We start from the raw sequence: 20872 nt of genomic DNA, 5'->3' as shown, positions 1-20872 counted from the left end.
TTCATGGGGTCATGATTAGTGAAAATGCCTGAGTCCAATCTTGCGGCCCACTGAGATGGAGGGCCACTCATGCGGCCCACTCTCTAGCGTAGGTTGTCCATCGCTGCTGTACACAGTACTCCAGATCTAGTCTCACTAGTGCTCTGCATAACTGAAGAATAACCTCCCTACTTTTGTATTCAATTCCCATTGCAGTAAATGATAACATTCTACTAGCTTTCCTAATTACAGGCTGTACGGACATACAAACCTTTTGTGATTCATTCACTAGGGCACCCAGAGATCTACAATCTCTCACCGTTTAGATAATGTGCAGAAAGGAATACTGTTACTCCACCAAATTGACATTTGTTTTTGAGGTGCAAACATTTGCAAAATATTGTGGTGAATGGTTCAATACTCGACTATCAGAGTTGGCTAGTGGTGGACAATATTACATACTGGATAGTCTATCATACTAGGATAGATTGTACTATATTGCTCAATATTATGGGGTGGAAGTTAAAAAGAAGGCAAGTAAATGTGTGAAAAATATTCTTTGTGATTTTCCAAAAGGTAGGGTTATGCATTATGAATTATATTACAAGAATTCCCATGAGCAAACAGGAGTTCAAATGCCGAGGAGAATATTAGATGGGTGTTATTGCATCCAATAATTTGGTCTTGTTTTAAATGTTGGCAGTCTTGAATTAACTTCATTTGTGCTGTAGTGTAAAATAACGCTTTATTCTGTGGAAGTTAGTCATCCAATTTTTAACAGGACTGATGGTTTTAATATTGGAACTGAAACTTTTCACAAAAATATTTACACTTGCATCTAGAATCATAGAATCCCTACCGTGCACAAGAAGGCCATTCGGCCCATCGAGTCTGAACCGACCCTCTGAAAGAGCACTCAACCCAGGAACACGCCCCAGTCCACCCCGCCATACCCGTAACCTAACGTGCATATCCCTGAACACTAAGGGGCAATTTAACCTAGCCAATCCACCTAGCCTACACATCTTTGGACTGGGAGGAAACTGGAGTACCCAGAGGAAGCCCATGCAGACACTGAGAGAAAGTGTTAACGCCAAACAGTCACCCAAGGTCAGAATTGAACCCGGGTCCCAGGTGCTGTGTGGCAGCAGTGCTAACCACTGTGCCGCCGTGTCACATCAAGGTGTTGTTGCAAGAGTGTCTAATGATTACTCTTGTTATTAACGGCAAGACTATTTATTTTAATATCTTGCTTACTACAGTATCTGTTAGTTTCATAATCTATGTAGAAAGTTTTGAAAGTACTTTTATTCATTTATAACAAACAATTTTTAAAAACACAAAATACAATCAAAACAAAATACGCAACAGTAACATGAGAAAAGCCCTGGTTGTTTACAAAGTACAGCATTCAAAATAACATGAGAAAAAAAGACGGAAAGTCACCAGCTCACAGGGCAGTGTTACCGTAATGCAGCCTTGTAAGCACCCGTGCAACGGGTGTAGTGCAAACATTTTTTTTCTTTGTATTGGATGTAACCCTTTCTTTCCCCTTGCTCCCCCTCCTGGCTGCTGGGCACAAACAGGTCTTTGAAGATGTTGGTGAACTGTTTCTACCTGAGACCACCCTGATGGCAAATTCTATTTTTTCGAGCCTCAGGAATTCTGCCAGGTCGGCCAGTTGGTCCGAGGCCCTGGGTGGCGCTGCCAATTTCCATCCGTCGGCCCTCCTCCCTTCGAAGAACTCTGGCTGCTCTAATACCCCTAAGATTGCCACTAATGGGCATGGCGCCACCTTAACCCCCACAATCTTGGATATGGCCTCGGAAAAGGTGGGCCACAACCTGGTCAGCCTGGGGCAAGACCAGAACATGTGGGAGTGGTTAGTTGGACCCCCCAGACATCGCTTGCATCTGTCTTCCATCTCTGGGAAGAACCTGCTCATGTGTGTCCTGGTCAGGTGTGCGTGTGTATTACCTTCAGCTGCGTCAGGCTCAGCCTCGCGCACGAGGAGGTGGAGTTCACGCTGTGTAGTATTTCACTCCAGAGTCCCGTCCCCCCCCCCATCTCGATGCCTAGTTCTTCCTCCCACTTCTCTCTTGTTTAGTCAAGTGGAGCCCTTACCTCCTTTAGTAGTTGTCCATATATGTCTGCGCACTTACTCTCCCCTAATTTGTTCTGTGCCAGCAGTATGTCCAGTAGGGTGTGCCTGGGCAGCTAGGGGATTGATGGGACTTCCTTGTGGAGGAAACCGCATATTTGGAGATATCGGAGTTCGTTCCCTTTCGGAAACACAAGCTTCTCTGTTAATTCCCCCATGGTTGCTACTCTACCGTCTACGTATAAGTCTCTGACCTTCAAAACCCCTTCTTCTCCATGTTTTGTATGTGGCGTCCATTTTGGCCGAGATGAACCTATGGTCTTTGCAGATGGGGGTAGCGACAGGCATGTCTGAGTCCGAAGTGGTGTTTGAGCTGCTTCCTGGTTATAAGCATGGCTACCACCACCGGGCTCGCTGAGTCCATGGCTGGGGGGGAAATGGGAGCGAGGCGGTGGCCAGTGCCTGCAGGAACTTTCCGATATAGGTCTCTTCTATCTGTACATGACTTCCCCAGCCAACTCTGCACCCTTTCTGTATTTGCTGCTCAGTGGTAGAACAGGAGGTTCGGAGGTGCTAAACCCCCCAGAGCGCCGCCGTCTTTGTAGGACTGATTTGCGGATCCTGGGGTCCTCCCCCCTCACGAAGGCCAAGATTAGCTCGTCCACCTTGGTGAAGAAAGATTTGGGGACAAAGATTGGGAGTAATCTAAATTAGAAGAAGAATTTTTATTGTCTGCACTCTCCCCGCTCGGGAGTGCGTCCCACCTCTGCAGGTCCCTCTTCAACTCTTCCACCAAGTTGGTCAGTTTCCACTTATGGAGTCTGGTCCAGTTGTAGGCTATCTGGAACCAAAGGTATCTGAACTTGGTTTGGGCCAGTTTGAACAGCAGGGTTGCCAGCTCTGTTCCTCCCCAGTGGGTTCATCGGGAAGATTGTGCTCTTAATCAAGTTGAGTTTATATCCCGAGAAGGCTTCGAACTCCCTCAGCAGTCCCATTATTTTACCGATGCTGGCTAGGGATTCGAAACATAGAGGAGCCAGTTATCCACATGAGAGAGAGACACTGTGCTCCCTGTCTCCTCTCCGAATGCCTCTCCACCCCTCCGCTGACCTGAGCGTGATAGCCAGAGCGAACTGCAGCATCCCTGCCCATGCGTATGTGCAGCTGGAAGTAGTCTAAGCTAGTGGCGTTCGTCTGTATGCTCGCCATGGGAGCGTTGAAAATCAATTTCACCCATGAGGTGAACACTGGCCCAAACTATTCCAGTACCTCAATGAGATATTTACACTCCACTCGGTCAAAGGCCATCTCCGCGCCAGGGAGATGATCACTTCTGGTGTCTCATCCCTGGGTGGGGTCATGACTACGTTCAGCAGGTGCCTAATGTTCACTGTCTGCCCTTGACAAACCCAGTTTCAGGGATCTATGTACATGGACACCGAGATCTCTCTGCTCATCCACACTGCCAAGAATCTTACCATTAGCCCAGTACTCGGTCTTCCTGTTATTTCTTCCAAAATGAATCACCTCACACTTTTCTGCATTAAACTCCATTTGCCACCTCTCAGCCCAGCGCTGCAGCTTATCTATGTCCCTCTGTAACTTGTAACATCCTTCCGCACTGTCCACAACTCCACCGACTTTAGTGTCATCTGCAAATTTACTCACCCATCCTTCTACGCCCTCCTCCAGGTCATTTATAAAAATGACAAACAGCAGTGGCCCCAAAACAGATCCTTGTGGTACACCACTAGTAACTGGACTCCAGTCTGAACACTTCCCATCAACCACCACCCTTTGTCTTCTTCCAGCTAGCCAATTTCTGATCCAAATTGCTAAATCTCCCTGAATCCCATGCTTCCGTATTTTCTCCAGTAGCCTACCATGGGGAACCTTATCAAACGCTTTACTGAAATCCATATACACCACATCAACTGCTTTACCCTCATCCACCTGTTTGGCCACCTTCTCAAAGAACTCAATAAGGTTTGTGAGGCACGACCTACCCTTCACAAAACCGTGTTGACTATGTCTAATCAAATTATCCCTTTCCAGATGATTATACACCCTATCTCTTATAAACCTTTCCAAGATTTTGCCCACAACAGAAGTAAGGCTCACTGGTCTATAGTTACCGGGGTTGTCTCTACTCCCCTTCTTGAACAAGGGAACAGCATTTGCTATCCTCCAGTCTTCTGGCACTATTCCTGTTGACAAAGATGACTTAAAGATCAAAGCCAAAGGCTCAGCAATCTCCTCCCTAGCTTCCCAAAGAATCCTAGGATAAATCCCATCCGGCCTAGGGGACTTACTATTTCCACCCTTTCCAGAATTGTTAACACCTCCTCCTTATGAACCTCAAGCCCTTCTAGTCTAGTAGCCTGAATCTCAGTATTCTCCTCGACAACATTGTCTTTTTCCTGTGTGAATACTGACGAAAAATATTCATTTAGCACCTCTCCTATCTCCTCGGACTCCAAGTACAACTTCCCACTACTGTCCTTGACTGGCCCTACTCTTACCCGTCATTCTTTTATTCCTGACATATCTATAGAAAGCTTTAGGGTTATCCTTGATCCTACCTGCCAAAGACTTCTCATGTCCCCTCCTGGCTCTTCTTAGCTCTCTCTTTAGGTCCTTCCTAGCTAACTTGTAACTCTCGAGCGCCCTTACTGAACCTTCATGCCTCATCTTTACATAAGTCTCCTTCTTCCCCTTGACAAGTGTTTTGACTGCCTTAGTAAACCACGGTTCCCTTACTCGACCACTTCCTCCCTGCCTGACAGGCACATACTTATCAAGGACACGCAGTAGCTGTTCCTTGAACAAGCTCCACGTTTCCATTGTGCCCATCACCTGCAGTTTTCCCCTCCATCTGATGCATCCTAAGTCTTGCCTTATCGCATCATAATTGCCCTTCCCCCAGATATAACTCTTGCCCTGCGGTATATACCTATCCCTTTCCATCACTAAAGTAAGCGTAATCGAATTGTGGTCACTATCACCAAAGTGCTCACCTGCCTCCAAATCTAACACCTGTCCTGGTTCATTACCCAGTACCAAATCCAATACGGCCTCGCCTCTCGTTGGCCTATCTACATACCGTGTCAGGAAACCCTCCTGCACACATTGGACAAAAACGGACCCATCTAAAGTACTCGAACTATAGCGTTTCCAGTCAATATTTGGAAAGTTAAAGTCCCCCATAACAACTACCCTGTTGCTTTCGCTCCTACCCAGAATCATCTTTGCAATCCTTTCCTCTACATCTCTGGAACTTTTCGGAGGCCTATAGAAAACCCCTAACAGGGTGACCTCTCCTTTCCCGTTTCTAACCTCAGCCCATACTACCTCAGTCGACGAGTCCTCATCAAACATCCTTTCTGCCACCGTAATACTATCCTTGACTAACAATGCCACCCCTCCCCCTCTTTTACCACCTTCCCTGAGCTTACTGAAATATCTAAACCCCGGCACCTGCAACAACCATTCCTGTCCCTGCTCTATCCATGTCTCCGAAATGGCCACAACATCGAAGTCCCAGGTACCAACCCATGCCGCACGTTCACCCACCTTATTCCGGATGGTCCTGGCATTGAAGAAGACGCACTCTAAACCACCTTCCTGCCTGCTGGTACACTCCTGCAACTTTAAAACCTTACTCATGACCTCACTACTCTCAACCTCCTGTATACTGGAGCTACAATTCAGGTTCCCAAGCCCCTGCTGAACTAGTTTAAACCCTCCCGAAGAGCATTAGCAAATTTCCCCCCCAGGATATTGGTACCCCTCTGGTCCAGGTGTAGACCATCCTGTTTGTAGAGGTCCCACCGACCCCAAAATGACCCCCAGTTATCCAGAAATCTGAAACCCTCCCTCCTGCATCATCCCTGTAGGACCATTCAGGACCTGCTTCATCTCAGAGTTCCTCTCCGGGGATTCGGATATGTACAGTCCCCGGTAGAAGGCGCTCACCATCCATCCCTTTTCGTCCCTGACCTGTGCTATCTCTCGTGTGGCCGTCTGTTTCTTCAGCTGGTGGGCCAGTAGGTGGCTGGCCTTGTCCCTGTGTTCGTAAAAAGTTTCCCGTGACTGACCGAGCTGGATCACCTGTCTGAATTGCATTTGTAGTTTATTTCCTCTCCGCTAGCAGCTCCACGGTTGAGGCTGTGGAGTACCGCCGATCTACCTCCAGTATGGAGTCCATCAGTCACTGCTTGGTCACCTTTCCCCCCCTGTCTCTATGAACCCTACATGCTGTTATTTCTCCCCTGATCACTGCCATCAGTACCTCCCAGAATGTGGAGGGTGAGACCTCCCCATTCTGGTTGCAGTCTTACATGTGTGTCGATGGCTAGTGTCATCCTTTCGCAAAAAGCCTTTTTGGCGAAGAGGGCCGTGTCCAGCTGGACCCGTCTTGTCTCCAACCTCGTAGTGTGGTGTGTGATCCGAAATTACTATTGCAGAGTATTCTGCTCCTACTACCCCTGGAAGCACTGTCTTTCCTAACACAAAGAAGTCTATCTGGGAGGAGGCTTAATGGATGTGGGAGAAGAAGGAGAATTCCTTTTCTCTCGGCTGGTTGAACCTCTGCGGGTCCAGACCCCCATTTGTTCCATGAAGGTGGCCAATTATTTTGCCATTCCTGATCTGGGCCAATCTGCACTTGGGCTGGGCAGCTCGGTGGCCCAGTGGTTAGCACAGCTGCCTCACGGCGCTGAGGTCCCAGGTTCGATACCGGCTCTGGGTCACTGTCCGAGTGGAGTTTGCACATTCTCTCCCTGCCTGCGTGGGTTTCGCCCCCACAACCCAAAAATGTGCAGAGTAAGTGGATTGGCCATGCTAAATTGTCCCTTAATTGGAAAAAATAATCGGATAATCTAATTTTTTTTTTTTTAATCTGCATTTTGGTCCAGTACACAGTTAACGGCGTCCCCCATGATCGGTTGGTGGGAGTCGAGTTCGGGAATTTCTGCCGTAGTCTTTGACGAACTCTGCAGTGTCCCAGTTTGGGGCATATTCATTTACTAATACCATCAGGGCCCCTTCTAGGACCAGACTAACCATTCCGTAACGTCCCCCTGGGTCAGCCAGCGTATTCGTCGCTGTGAAGGCCACCCTTTTATTGAACAGTTTTACTACCCCCCCCTCGCCCTTGTATCGAAGCACGCCTGATACATCTGTCCTGCCCAGCTTTTCTGTACCCACATTTAGTGTTTCGCTTTGATGTGCGTCTCCTAGAGGAATACAACGTCGACCCTCAGGCTTTTTAGATAAGTGAAGACTCTGGATCTTTTCACTGAGCCATTAAGTCCCCTCGCATTTCAGGTGACTATCCTGATGGGGGCGGTTCTGTTTCCCCCCCCCCCCCCACCTTCCTGTGGGGTGAGACATGTTTGCCTTGTGTATATGCCTCTGCATGCCCAGGTCCACCTTTGTTCTTGGGTTGTCAGGGATGGCCACTGCCACCATCCACCGCCCCCTTCCCCTTCCCCACATACGACCAGCATTTTACCCTCCCCACCCCCCTTGCGTTACCTGATCACCACTCCCCAAACCCCTCTGCTCATGCGGCCTCCCCTTTCCTCCGCTCTCACCCTCACCCTTAGAACACTGCAACCCCCCCACCCCAGTGGTGGGACCACCTGTCCCCTCCTCATCTCGTTGGCTCCCCCCCCCCCACTCCCTCCCCTCCCCAGTGTTTCACAAGGCCTGTGTGCGACCGTGACTGTAGCGTTTTCCTCTCCTGGCCGTCTACTTTCCCCTTCAGCATCTTTTGGGTTGCGGTCAGCTTTGTTATCTCAGCCTCGAGCGAGGCGATCCATTCGTCCTGCTCCCGGATTGTCGCTCTTTGGGTCTTCAGTGGTATTTTCACTGGATTAGTAATCCAGAGTTCGAATCCCACCATTGAATTCAATAAAAATCTGGAATTAAAAGTCTAATGAGGATTATGAAACCATTGTTGATTGTTGAAGAAACCCATCTGCCATCCGATACAAGACTCCAGATACACAGCAGTATGGCTGCCTCTTAACTGTCCCCTCAATCCGGGATGGGCAATAAATGCTGGTCCAGCCAAAAATGCCCACATCCCAGAGTGAATAAAAGATATGCCATTCCCTTTATATTGCCCCTCTCTATCCCTGCCTTCTGCCAAAATGCAAACCCCTCTCTGTATTAAATTTCTCCTGCCACTTGTCTGACCTCTTTTTGTCAACTGTACAACAAACATCTATTTTTTACTGTAGTGGAAGGAATTGCACTCATGCAAGTCCAGTGATGCATATCAGGTTTATCTGTTGCACACCACTTAATCTTGCCTCTCGTGGGACTTTGGCAAAGGGCAAGCCAAGGTCATGACAAAGTCTCGCATAAGAGATTATTGTGCAAAATTAAAGCGCATGGGATTTGGGGAAATGTATTGAGGTGGATAGAAAACTGCTTGACAGAGGAAACAAAGAGTCTGGATTAATTGTTCCTTTTCAAATTGGCAGGCAATAACTAGTGGGGTACCACAGGGATTGGTGCTGGGACCCCAGCTATTCACAATATATATTGATGATTTGGATGAGGGAACAAAATATAACATCTCAAAGTTTGCAGATGATAGCAAATTGGGTGGGAGGGTGAATTGTGACGAGGATGCAGGAATCCTACAGCAAGATCTGGACAGGGTGGGCGAGTGGGCAAACCAATGGCAGATGCAGTATAATTTGGATAAGTGTGAGGTTATTCATTTTGGAAGCAAAAACAGGAAGGCAGATTACTACCTGAATCATTGTAAATTGGGAAAGGGGAGTGTGCAGTGGGACCTGGGTGACCTTGTGCACCATTCGCTGAAGGTAAGCATGCAGGTGCAGCAGGCGGTAAAGAAGGCTAATGGTATGTTGGCCTTCATTGCAAGAGGTTTCGCGTATCGAAGCAGGGATGTGTTGCTGCAATTGTACAGTGCCTTGGTGAGGCCACACTTGGAGTATTGTGTGCAGTTTTGGTCTCCTTCTCTGAGGAAGGATGTTCTTGCTCTCGAGGGAGTGCAGCAAAGGTTTACCAGACTGAATCCAGGGATGGCGGGACTGTCATATGAGGAGAGATTGACTAGGTTGTGATTGTTCTCGCTGGAGTTCAGAAGAATGAGGGAGGATTTCACAGAGACTTATAAAATTCTAACAAGACTAGACCGGGTAGAGGCAGGGGAGATGTTACCAATGAGGGGTGTGTCCAGAACCAGGGGTCACAGTCTGAGGATTCAGGGTAAACCATTTCAGACAGAGATAAGGAGACATTTCTTCAGACAAGAGTGGTAGACCTGTGGAATTCATTACCACAGGGAGTAGTTGATGCTAAAACTTTGAATGTATTCAAGAGGCATTTGGATATAGCACTTGGGGAGAATGGGATCAAAGGCTATGGGGAGAAAGCAGGATTAGGCTATTGAGTTGGATGATCGGCCATGATCGTGATTAAAGGCAGAGGAGGCTCGAAGGGCCAAAAGGCCTCCTCCTGCTCCTATCTTCTATGTATCTATGTGTATGAGGTTTTTCTTCCCACCTCTCTTCAGGATTATATTGGGATTCTCCCTGTGAATATTCATTTAGTTCTTGTCACCCATCAATTTAACATCTTGGCCAGTAAAATCCTTTCTGTTGGGCTTCCCAAAGTGTTTACAGCCAATTAAATACTTTGAAGTAAAGTCTCAGTTGTAGTAAATGTAGATGAGAGCTAACACCAGCTTCTATAAATTTAAGGCTTCAGTTTGAAGTGTAAAAAGAATAATGAACCAATTCGTAATATAAGGGCAGCATGGTGGTGCAGTGGTTAGCACTGCTGCCTCACGGCGCTGAGGCCCCAGGTTCGATCCCCGCCCCAGCTCACTGTCTGTGTGAAGTTTGCACATTCTCCCTGTGTCTGTGTGGATCTCAGTCCCACAACCCAAAAATAGATGTGCAGGGTAGGTGAATTGGCCATGCTATATTGCCCCTTAATTGGGGAAAAAAGAATTGGGTACTCTGTTTATAGATAAAAAAAGAGCTTGTAATAAACATGTTAAATTGTCACCAGTGCAGCAATGACTGGTTTAAAGCTTTAGAAGTGGCTGATGATATCATTGAAACTTCCTGAAAGATTTTGCATTGTACCAGAGAGCATTTGTTTTAATTTTGTGAAACGTAATGCTCAATGTTGAAAGATTGGTGCGCCAAATTCCTTGAAGGACTGCATCTTCTCGTTTATTTGTTTCATTTGTTTGCATATTACCATAGCTGACATAAGCACGATATTAACTCGGGAAGTGCTTCATCAGCATGACAGCTTAAATAAACTTTAAGAGAATCTTGTCCCCCCCATCTAGAGTTATGCAAGAGTTACTTAACTGATCTGTATTTTTTCCTTTGGTGGAAGAAGTGCTTTTGCTGATCTCTAAGACACACAAACGTTTAACCAAACAAAAGTGCACTTCAGGGCATTTTATAGCCTTGTTGCTTTTACCCTTATCTTCAGTTAGTGCTACTCAAAGCAATTAAGTGTGACCTTTTAACATTTGTCAAACATTTCTATCTGTTCTGCTTTCTGTGCTGATTGCAGCTTTTGCTGCTCGTGACACATGTTCTGACTGCTGCCAGTAACATTTGCACATTTTTTCCTTCTAAATGAGTCAAAGAATTAAAATTCAGTATTCTGTTCTCCTGGTTTTCAGTTTGGTGTAACTAACAGTGGTTAGCACTGTTGTTTCATAGCGCCAGCGACCTGTGTTCGATTCCCAGTTTGGGTCATGTCTGTGTGGAGTCTGCATGTTCTCCCCGTGTCTGCGTGGTTTTTCTCCGGGAGCTCTGGTTTCCTCCCACAGTCTAAAGATGTGCAGGATTGGCCAGGCTAAATTGCACTTGGTGTCCAAATAAAAAGGTTAGATGGGGTTACTGGGTTACGGGGATGGGGTGGAGGTGTGGGCTTAAGCAGTCTTTCCAAAGGTGAGGGGCAAGGCTGAGAAGGTGGGGCCTTCCGGGACTGCAGCAGTTCTTGAAGGCAACTTCCCACCACCTTCTAAAGAGCAGCTAGGGATGGGCAATATTTGCTGACGTAGCCAGCGACGCCCACATCCCATAATGAATTTTAAAAGCAGTGTAAACGTTGATAAATGATGAATAACTCCAGATTAGTCATGAAGCCCTGAATAACCCCAAGTTATTCATGAAATCCCGCCTTCTCAACTTTTATAGAATATAGAACATACAGTGCAGAAGGAGGCCATTCAGCCCATCGAGTCTGCACTGACCCACTTAAGCCGTCACTTCCACGCTATCCCCGTAACCCAATAACCCCTCCTAACCTTTTTGGTCACTAAGGGCAATTTATCATGGCCAATCCACCTAACCTGCACGTCTTTGGACTGTGGGAGGAAACCGGAGCACCCGGAGGAAACCCACGCAGACACTGGGAGAACGTGCAAACTCCATACAGACAGTGACCCAGCGGGGAATTGAACTTGGGACCCTGGCGCTGTGAAGCCACAGTGCTATCTACTTGTGCTACGCGCTGCCTATGCTTTCCTATCACCTGAGGTGTGGTGATCCTTAGGTTAAATCAGCACCAGTCAGGTCTCCCCCTCAAAGGGCAGCCTATGTCACTTGGGACTATGGCAACTTTATCTTTTACTGGGAGATGAAATGAGTGAAATTGTCACGACCAGTAATAACTCTTGCCCACGTGCTTCCCAGCCCAGAGGACCGGAGAATCATGCGGGCCCAGAAAACATGGTGCCCTGGGGCTGAGCGAAATTGGAGAGATGCTGGGAGGGGGTGTTTGGGATGTTACCAAAGATTTTGTGGGTAGAAGCTGGGCCGGACCCATCGGAAATGCTGATGGAGGGGAGGAGGGCCGATGTTGTGGCCTTTGCCTCTAGTTGCCCGGCGAAGGATTCTGTTGGAATGGTGATTGACAACGTCACTGGGGGTGGCGGTCTCGCTGGGAAACCTGTACAACTTTCTCCAGCTGGAAAAGATCAAGTTCGAATTGAGGGGATCAGCAGACGACTTTGAGACGAGGTGGGGGCTGTTCATGACTGTTTGAGGAATTGTTGGTTGGGGGTGGGAAGGCGGGACGAGGAGAGGACAGGGGCGGGAAGAGGGGGTGGAAAGGGGGAAAAACCTGCACAAACTGGGGTGTGGAGAATGTTTTTAAATTTATGTCCCTGTCCTTTTGACTCGAATAAAATACAACTTTTTTAAAAAATGCAGTAACACTTTAAGGTGGAGTGAGCAGGCACAATAGTGGCATTTAAAGGGCATCTAGACAAATATATGAATAGCGTTGGCCCGTAATGCCTACGGTTTTGGGTTAGGCAGGTACCATGGTCGGCGCAGGCTTGGAGGGCCAAAGAGTCCCTGTCCTGTGGTGTATTGTTCTTTTTTTAAAAGATATTAATTCACTTGGCAGGTTTCATGGCAGCGGAGAAACCCGACATTTAACAGGGTTTCCCATTCTATGCACCTCACACTCCACCATCAAGAAACTCATGGCAGGGATTTACCATCATTGGGATCAGCTGGACAATTCAGGCTGTCAGAAAGGTCTGTGCAGCTTCGATGTGCTGAATGGCCTCTTTCTGCACTGTAATGATTCTATAACTGTTAACATAGTTATTTGAGGGGTGTAGTGAGTGGGTCAAATCTTTTGGTTTGTGGACAATCAGAGACAGGGGCTGCAGTGCAGACCGGAGCCACCGTGTACCACGTAGGACCTGGTTGGGCACCGGGCGTGGTGGTTACGCACCATGCTAACATGTCTGACTTTCACTCACTGCAGACTATGGACATCGGAATCCAACAAGGAATGGTGGTTTTCACCCTAGTCGCCGAAGCCCTGGGAGATGCACTGAAGCTGTCTGAGCAGGAGCTGAAGGAAACTGCAGCCCCAGAGGAATAGGAGTCAGCTGGTGAGGAGCGAGAGCTGGCAGCCCAACAGGCCGAGGTGAAGGTGGGAAGGAGGTGCCGCATCCGGCCTCGTGTGTACCGGCAGCACCTGTTATTAGAGGATCTGTCGGACCGGGCATGCTGTGGAAAACTACTCTGAGCAGGGGGACCGTATGGCATATCTGCATGGAATAACGATAGCACTTTCCACGGTCCACTTGGTGAACCCTGCATGTGAGCTGGCCATTCCATCACGGTCCTGAAGGCACTGCTGCTAAGTTTGCAGATGATACAAAGATCTGGGGCGACATTCTCCGACCCCCCGCCGGGTCGGAGAATCGCCGGGGGCTGGCATGAATCCCGCCCCCGCCGGTTGCTGAATTCTCTGGCACCGGAATTTGGCGGGGGCGGGAATCGTGCCGCGCCGGTTGGCGGGGCCCCCCCCCCCCCGCGATTCTCCGGCCCGGATGGGCCGAAGTCCCGCTTCTAGAATGCCTGTCCTGCCGGCGTGGATTAAACCACCTCTCTTACCGGCGGGACAAGGTGGCGTGGGCAGTCTCCGGGGTCCTGGGGGGGGCGCGGGGCGATCTGGCCCCGGGGGGGGTGCCCCCACGGTGGCCTGGCCCGCGATCGGGGCCCACCGATCCGTGGGCGGGCCTGTGCCGTGGGGACACCCTTTTCCTTCCCCCTTCGCCACGGCCTGTGCCGTGGGGGCACTCTTTTTCTTCCGCCTTCGCCATGGTCTCCACCATGGCGGAGGCGGAAGCGACTCCCTCCACAGCGCATGCGCGGGGACGCTGTGAGCGGCCGCTAACGCTCCCGCGCATGTCATTTCCGTGCCAGCTGGCGGGGCGCCAAAGGCCTTTTCCGCCAGCTGGCGGGGCGGAAATATGTCCGCCGCGGGCCTAGCCCCTCAAGGTTAGGTCTCGGCCCCCCCAAGATGCGGAGGATTCCGCACCTTTGGATTGGCGCGATGCTGGACTGATTGGCGCCGGTCGGCAGACATCGCGCCGATAACAGAGAATTTTGCCCCTGTAGAGGGACAGGTAGTATTGAGGAAACGAGGGGCTGCAGAAGGACTTGGACAAGCATGGAGAGTGGGCAGTGAAGTGGCAAATGAAATACAATGTGGCAAAGTGTGAGGTTATGCACTTTGGAAGGAGGAATCTAGGCATAGACTATTTTCTAAATGGGGAAATGCTTCGGAAAGCAGAAGCACAAAGGGACTTTGGAGTCCTTGTTCACGATTCACTTAAGGTTAACGTGCAGGTTCAGTCGGCAGTTAGGAAGGCAAATGCAATATTAGCATTCATGTCAAGAGGGCTAGAATACAAGACCAGGGATGTACTTCTGAGGCTGTATAAGGCTCTGGTCCGATCCCATTTGGAGTATGGTGAGCAGTTTTGGGCCCCGTATCTAAGGAAGGATGTGCTGGCCTTGGAAAGGGTCCAGAGGAGGTTCACAAGAATGATCCCTGGAATGAAGAACTTGTCATATGAGGAACGGTGGAGGACGCTGGGTCTGTACTCGTTGGAGTTTAGAAGGATGAGAGGGGTTCATTTTTTGAAACTTAGAAGATACTGCGAGGCCTGGATAGTGTGGACCTGGAGAGGATGTTTCCACTTGTAACAAAAACTAGAAGCAGAGGACACCATCTCAGATTAAAGGGATGATCCTTTGAAACAGAGATGAGGAGGATTTTTTTCAGCCAGAGGGTGGTGAATCTGTGGAACACTTTGCTGCAGAAGGCTGTGGAGGCCAATTCACTGAGTGTCATTAAGACAGAGTTCTTGATTCAATAAGGGGACCAGTGGTTATGGGGAGAAGCAGGAGAATGGGGATGAGAAAATATCAGCCATGATTGAATGGCAGAACAGACTCGATGGGCCAAGTGGCCTAATCTGCTCCTATGTCATATGGTCCCACCGAACCCTTGGGCGGGGTGGGGGGGTTTGTGATTGATGGAGAGTGGTGGGGTACTGGAATGAAGGGGTGTCCGACCTGGGAGCACCGGCCTGTGCCCGCCTCCACCATCTGCCCATCTCTTCCCCCTAGCCTCACCTCACTTCCCAGTGCCCCCTCTGCAGCCAGCCCAGTCCATCCCTCAGACGCTTCTGAAAGAGCACCGAGGCACGTTGGAACTTCTGTGTGCAGATGCTTGTGCTGAACATAACAGGTAAACATCTCGAAAACCGTTTGTGCCCGAGACCTAATGCTATCCTATGTGTTGCACCCTGTCAACTTACCTGGTATCTACCTTTCTGGCCTACGGGCCATAACACTATGTCTAGGTGGATCCCTGGCAGTACATCGGGGTGGAGGCAGCCTGCTGCGATTCCTGCCGTCCTCTGGAGCGACCTGGCCGTCGTTCGGGTGTCCCAGGTGGTGTGGTGCCACCCTGTTCTGCCCACTGCCCATCGGATGTGCCAAGGACAGGAGGGGGGTGGGGGGAGCAGAGGCTCTGGTGTCCCAGGACCTCCCCTGCAGGATTCACTGGCAAGGCCTCATAATCTCCTGCTCCCTCGGGGTGCCGATGACCCCTGAGCAACTCCGTGGGATGGAGGTGCGACCGGAGCGAACCTCTGGGGCTCCCCCACCACCTGACGCTGCCATTCCTGGAGGCCCGCTCTCGTCTCAACCAGGGTCTCCATGCTCAAGGCCATAGAGCACAGGGACTGGGCCACCTCCCTCTGGGACTGTACCACATCACTCAATGACTGTGCCACCTCCCTCTAGGACTGGCTCAGGTCGAACAGCCCTGGAAATGCCGACGGGGCCCTCAGCCATAGCCCCTTGTAACTGGGCCAAGCTCTGGAGTGTCGCTGCAATGTCCAGGTGATCCTGGTACATAGCTGCCTGTGACACGGCAGCTCTGCCCTGGGCCTTGGCCACTGCCGTCATAGATTAGCCCAAGCCTTGGACATCCTGACCCATGGCCTATACCGTTGCCCTCAAGGCTTCCACAGCGGACACCGCCCACTCAGTGTTGGCCTGGGTGGCACGCATGGTTTGCACCGGTCCTGCTGCCTTCAGGCGTTGGACTTCTCCAGCTGCACCTGCGGGTACTGGTTGGTTGCTGACAGCCTCTCATGTAGTCCCTGGCTCTGTCTCTGCATTTCCATTATTGTTGGAATTGCCCTTTCCAGAGGCCCGAGGCCGGTCTGACGGCAGCTAGTCCCTGGGGTCGGTCCACCCCCCTCAGGGTTCCTACCTCCAGCTAATGTAACGTTGCACGTGTGTGGTGCGCACCATATAGTGCCACTTCACTAACATGCCCAATCGAGGTGAGTATCTGGCGTGGTGGAGGTTGTTGGAGACAGCTGTGATGGAAAGTCTGTGTGGTGTCCGGACTGGTGCTCTGGGGTGTCTCGGGCTGTCGTTTGGGGGCTTGCGTCGCTGTCCGTTGCTGCCTCGTCACTGAAATCTTCTTGGGGTCGGGATCAGGGGACACCAGAAAGGCTCGTCTCGTCTCCAGGTGATCCTGTAAGACATTTGTTTTTGCTGCAGAAGTCTGCTCCAGTTTTTCAGCCAAATCTCTCACTGTTTTCTGCCGGGTCTGGTAACCAAGAGACATACCATTCGGAGGGGAAAGTACTCCTCCAACATTCACCTACGTCTTTTCACCAAAATTCCACCCTGTATTGGTTAAAAAGAGCTCTTTTCTGTGACCCTGGACAGGAGCTGCCTTATATGTTACCACTTACTCTTATGGCCCACACCAGACGCCTGATCCTGCAAGACATGACGCATAATTGGATCGTGGGTTGGGGTGGTGGGTGTTGTGTGGGAGTGAGAGGATGGTGTGGGGAGGTGAGGTGGGGGCCGTAGGGACACTACACCTCAGTGAGGGCTCACTTGGTTGCCCAATGCCGACCTCAGCCTTGGCGACTGCCCTCTCTCCGGGCCCACCGACCAGCTCCAGTGCCGACTGCTCCGTGATGCTGAGGGTCCGCAGGTCCGGTGGTCTCCCTCGGTCTTCTCTCTCTACGGTTATATGCCACCTTCCACTGGGCGGTGGGTGAGGGGGCGAAGACAGAAAGCGCAGTGTTAGGCAGTCGTGCAGCACGAGGTAGGCAGCTGGTGGCCTTTGTGGCAATGGCAGGTGGTATGGGTGCAGGGTTGGGTGCGTACACACTGCCGGCGGGTAAGGTTCGTTTATCCTCTGGGTGGGGGGGTTACGGGTCTGTGGGACAAGGGTTGGTGCCAGTGGCAAGGTGTTGCCTACTCACCTTGGCCGACCTGAGGAGGTTGTGCAACTTCTTCCAGAACTGCTGTCCAGTACTGATGGTGGAGCTCACAGCGTTCATGGCCGCTGCCACCTGTGCCCAGGCTTGGTGCATGACAGTGTGTGGCAGCCTCCTACCCACCTCTGGGAACAGGGTGGCCCGCCTCTCCTCCACTGCGTCCAACAAGGTCTTGAGCTGTGCGTCTGTGAACCGGGGTGCCACTCTACTTGCTGCCATCTTGTTGTCTGGGAGGAGTGTGTGTGGGGACTGGAGTGCTAATATGTGGCCGCAGCTTGTCAGCCTCTCGACTGGCAATCCTGACCCCAGCGAATCGGGCACGGTTTTCATTGGAATCGCTCGGGTTCCACGTGGCGCCGGTGCTAGCCCATTAACGGATCCTGAATTGCTCCAGGGCCGCTCCAATTTAGTTGTCGTAGATGTTGACCGATTCAGTCCCAGAGTCAGCACTTAGTCTCTAGCACGGAGAATCCCGCCCAGGATGTATGACTGTAGCTCTGCTGTGGGAACCTGTGGAAGTCCTGGTCTGTGAACCTAAGGGGAAATTGCCCAGGAAGTTTCAACTTCTCCCAGGAATCCTTCATGAACATCTCCGACGCTGAACATTTTTATGGTACTGGCTGGTTAGCTACCAGGTAGCTACTCTACCTGACTACTTGACTGTTCCACTGTTGAGGCCACCCCGGCCCCCTGCTATTTGCCTGTCTGCACCCTCTGAATACCTGACTGTCCTGTGGCATCATCATTCCCCTGTGGTGCATTGCTCACTTCTGTGCAAGCTGGTCTTGGAAGATGCGGTATAAATGCGAAGCAGCACCGAGCCAAGTCAGGGGAATTTTGAGCGTTGTGGCAACCTGATGATCATTGCTGCTGCTTGGAAGATCTGGGCTAGTGTGTCTTGTATAGTGAATGCATAAGCATTGGGCTTTGGCATGACCCTCCTTGGTGAAAATTAAATTGCCAGCTGCATCATCACCTTGATCACTCTGCCGTTTTGCTGTTGGCAAAAATCACGCATGGGTTTTTTAAAACTTTCCTGTGCACCTACAGGTTTTAGCAATAAAAGTTGAAGGTCATGCGGCATATTACAGTGTGGCATTGTAATTTGGTATATAAACATGAGTAAGTATTTAACCAGGCTTCAATGAGCATTACTGTTGTACAATGATCAAGTATATTGCAACAGCAGCGGGGGTGGTTGTTCTGAGTGAATGGATGGTTATTGAACTATGATTGCGTTTGTGTACATTAAACATTCAGGAAGTTGAACCTGTCTGGATCATTGACTTTTATTGTCTGCTATTAGTCCAACAGCCTTCATTTTAAGCTCTGGTGCAATCTGGATGACAAGTTATTAAATGTACTTCCTGCTAACCAGAAGTAATTACTTGTATTGGATCTTCAGAGTAACTTTTTTTTCATTAATGATGTGGACGTGGTGGTCTTGTCCAATTTTGCTACCCTGCTGCACCAAACAAACCTTCAGTGTGTGATGAGAAATAAATTAGTGATAATATTAACCATTGTAAACCTCTGTCAAAACCAGTTGATTTCTGCAAGCCCACGTGGAGAGGTACACCCATTTACACTGTTCATATTTGTTATGCTTTCATGTCTTTATGGGAATGATTTGTGAAGTGATACTGGTGGGGGAGAAAGGAGCAACATTATTTCAGATACCTTAGGCATTGCTTTTCAGAGGCATTTGCAGAAGTCTGGAGGTGAATTATTCACTATTCGTTCAATTTCATTGGAATTGTAGGGTGTGAAAAGTAGAGCTGTTCTTACCACTAAAAAAACCTTGTCAATTTTTACAAAATTAGGATGATAAATACTAGATTGTTGACTTCAGAGAATACAAATCTTGATGTAAATGATGTCTGAACTTCTTGAAATTTTTTCAAATCCTGTTTAACATTTAACTTAGGGCAGCACGGTGGCGCAGTGGTAGCACTGCAGTCTCACGGTGCCGAGGTCCCAGGTTCGATCCCGGCTCTGGGTCACTGTCCGTGTGGAGTTTGCACATTCTCCCCGTGTTTGCGTGGGTTTCGCCTCCACAACCCAAAGATGTGCAGGTTGGTGGATTGAACACGCTAAATTGCCCCTTAATTGGGAAAAAATGAATTGGGTACTTAAATTTATTTTAAAAACCATTTGACCTATGTGTAGGAGCTTTGATTTGTGAATTGCTTTTTAAAAGGACATGGAAATTTCCTTGATCTTTTACTGCTGCTTGCTGAAATGTCTTGAACCCAATTTCTTCTATACTAGGTACAAGTCATGAGGGAAATGGAATATTCTCCACTTGCCTGGATGAGTGCAACTCCAACATTTTCTCCTCCAAAGTAACTCCTGACTTGGAATTCTATCAAACTCGTGGAACTCACTTCCTAACAGCACTATGGGTGTATCTGCACTCGGACTGCAGCGGTTCAAGAAGGCAGCTCAGCGCTAGCTTCTCGAGGGCAATCTTAATGGGCAATAAATGCCAGTCTAGCCAGCAATGCCCACATCCCCATAATGAATTTTTTAAATGTTGGGCTTGAATCGACATACAAATGTTACTGACTTGTGTTACTAAAATGGCTAACATGGTTCACTTTGACTCCCACAGACGGAATATTAAAGATGTTGTCACGACTTAATTTGGCTGTGAGACCATGTGTGTATGTGTGTCGTTGTGTCCATACAAAGGAGAAGGGAAAACCACTGATGCTGAGTCCCAGAACAAATAAGGTATTTTGTAAAAAAAAAAATGTTTTTCCTTATATTACAGGACACCACCAGAGTTTCCGATATCTGATGACGTGAAATTTGCACGTTTTCCTGTTTTGTACATGCGGGAATGAATTAAGGACAGAAAATGCTACCAGCACACAAATTAGGCAATATTAGTATTTCAAGTCATTGACGTTTCACCGGAATACTCTCTCTCTCTCTCTCTCTCTCTCTCTCTCTCTCTCTCTCTCCCACTCCTCCCCAACCCACCCCCACCCATATTCACATTCATCTTCCAGACACAAGTTTGCTTGGTACCAAAAAAGCTCATTAGAAGTTCTGAAAGTTTCTTATTCTGCCAAAGCCTTTAGTACTCCATACATATCTAAGAGAGTGAAAAAAGGTGCACTTTTGCTACAGCAACTGCTTGCATTTATATAGCACCCAGAAATAAATGTGAAGGTGCATCTCTGGATTGGGGGGGACCAAAGGAAGAGAGATTAGAAAGAGTGAGCAAAAACCTTGACAAAGGAGGGTTTTGAGGAAGGCTTTAAAGGATGAGATGGAAGGTAGAGAGCTGGAAGGGTTTAGGGAAGGAATTTCAGTGACTAGAATTTAGATATCTGGACGTATGGTACTTTGTGGTGGGTCAGTGGAGGAACACAATGTACAAGAGATTGCACTCTGTTTTGAACATCCACTGATCCAGCAAAATGAGAGGTTTTCCAACACAATAGGCCATGTATTCCATGGTGCCGATACTTACTCTTCTGAAAGAGTTTAATTCCATTCCTCTCCTGTTCACCTTGCATTTTAAGACATCGGGCAGGATTCTCCATAGCTCGTCGCTGAAATAGTGTTCGGCAAACGGGCTCGACGCCGAAATAGGGGCCGGTGCCGATCAGCCGTGCTCCGCCTCCTCTGAA

The 20872-nt window shown here is 49.1% G+C and overlaps 1 protein-coding gene across 2 annotated transcripts in view; it reads left to right on the top strand.

Annotated features, from left to right (window-relative positions):
- me2 (malic enzyme 2, NAD(+)-dependent, mitochondrial) overlaps nucleotides 1–20872 on the top strand; it is a 171058-nt gene that overhangs the window by 23585 nt on the left and 126601 nt on the right. For both annotated transcript variants that reach the window (XM_072497417.1, XM_072497416.1), the window contains exon 2: nucleotides 19843–19964. In XM_072497417.1, the coding sequence (XP_072353518.1) occupies nucleotides 19857–19964 (108 nt within the window). In that variant the 5' untranslated portion in view covers nucleotides 19843–19856. The remainder of the gene's footprint in view (nucleotides 1–19842; nucleotides 19965–20872) is intronic.

The sequence above is a fragment of the Scyliorhinus torazame genome, chromosome 3 (assembly GCF_047496885.1).
Source record: "Scyliorhinus torazame isolate Kashiwa2021f chromosome 3, sScyTor2.1, whole genome shotgun sequence".
NCBI lineage: Eukaryota > Metazoa > Chordata > Chondrichthyes > Carcharhiniformes > Scyliorhinidae > Scyliorhinus > Scyliorhinus torazame.
This window is presented reverse-complemented; position numbering and strand designations above follow the sequence as displayed.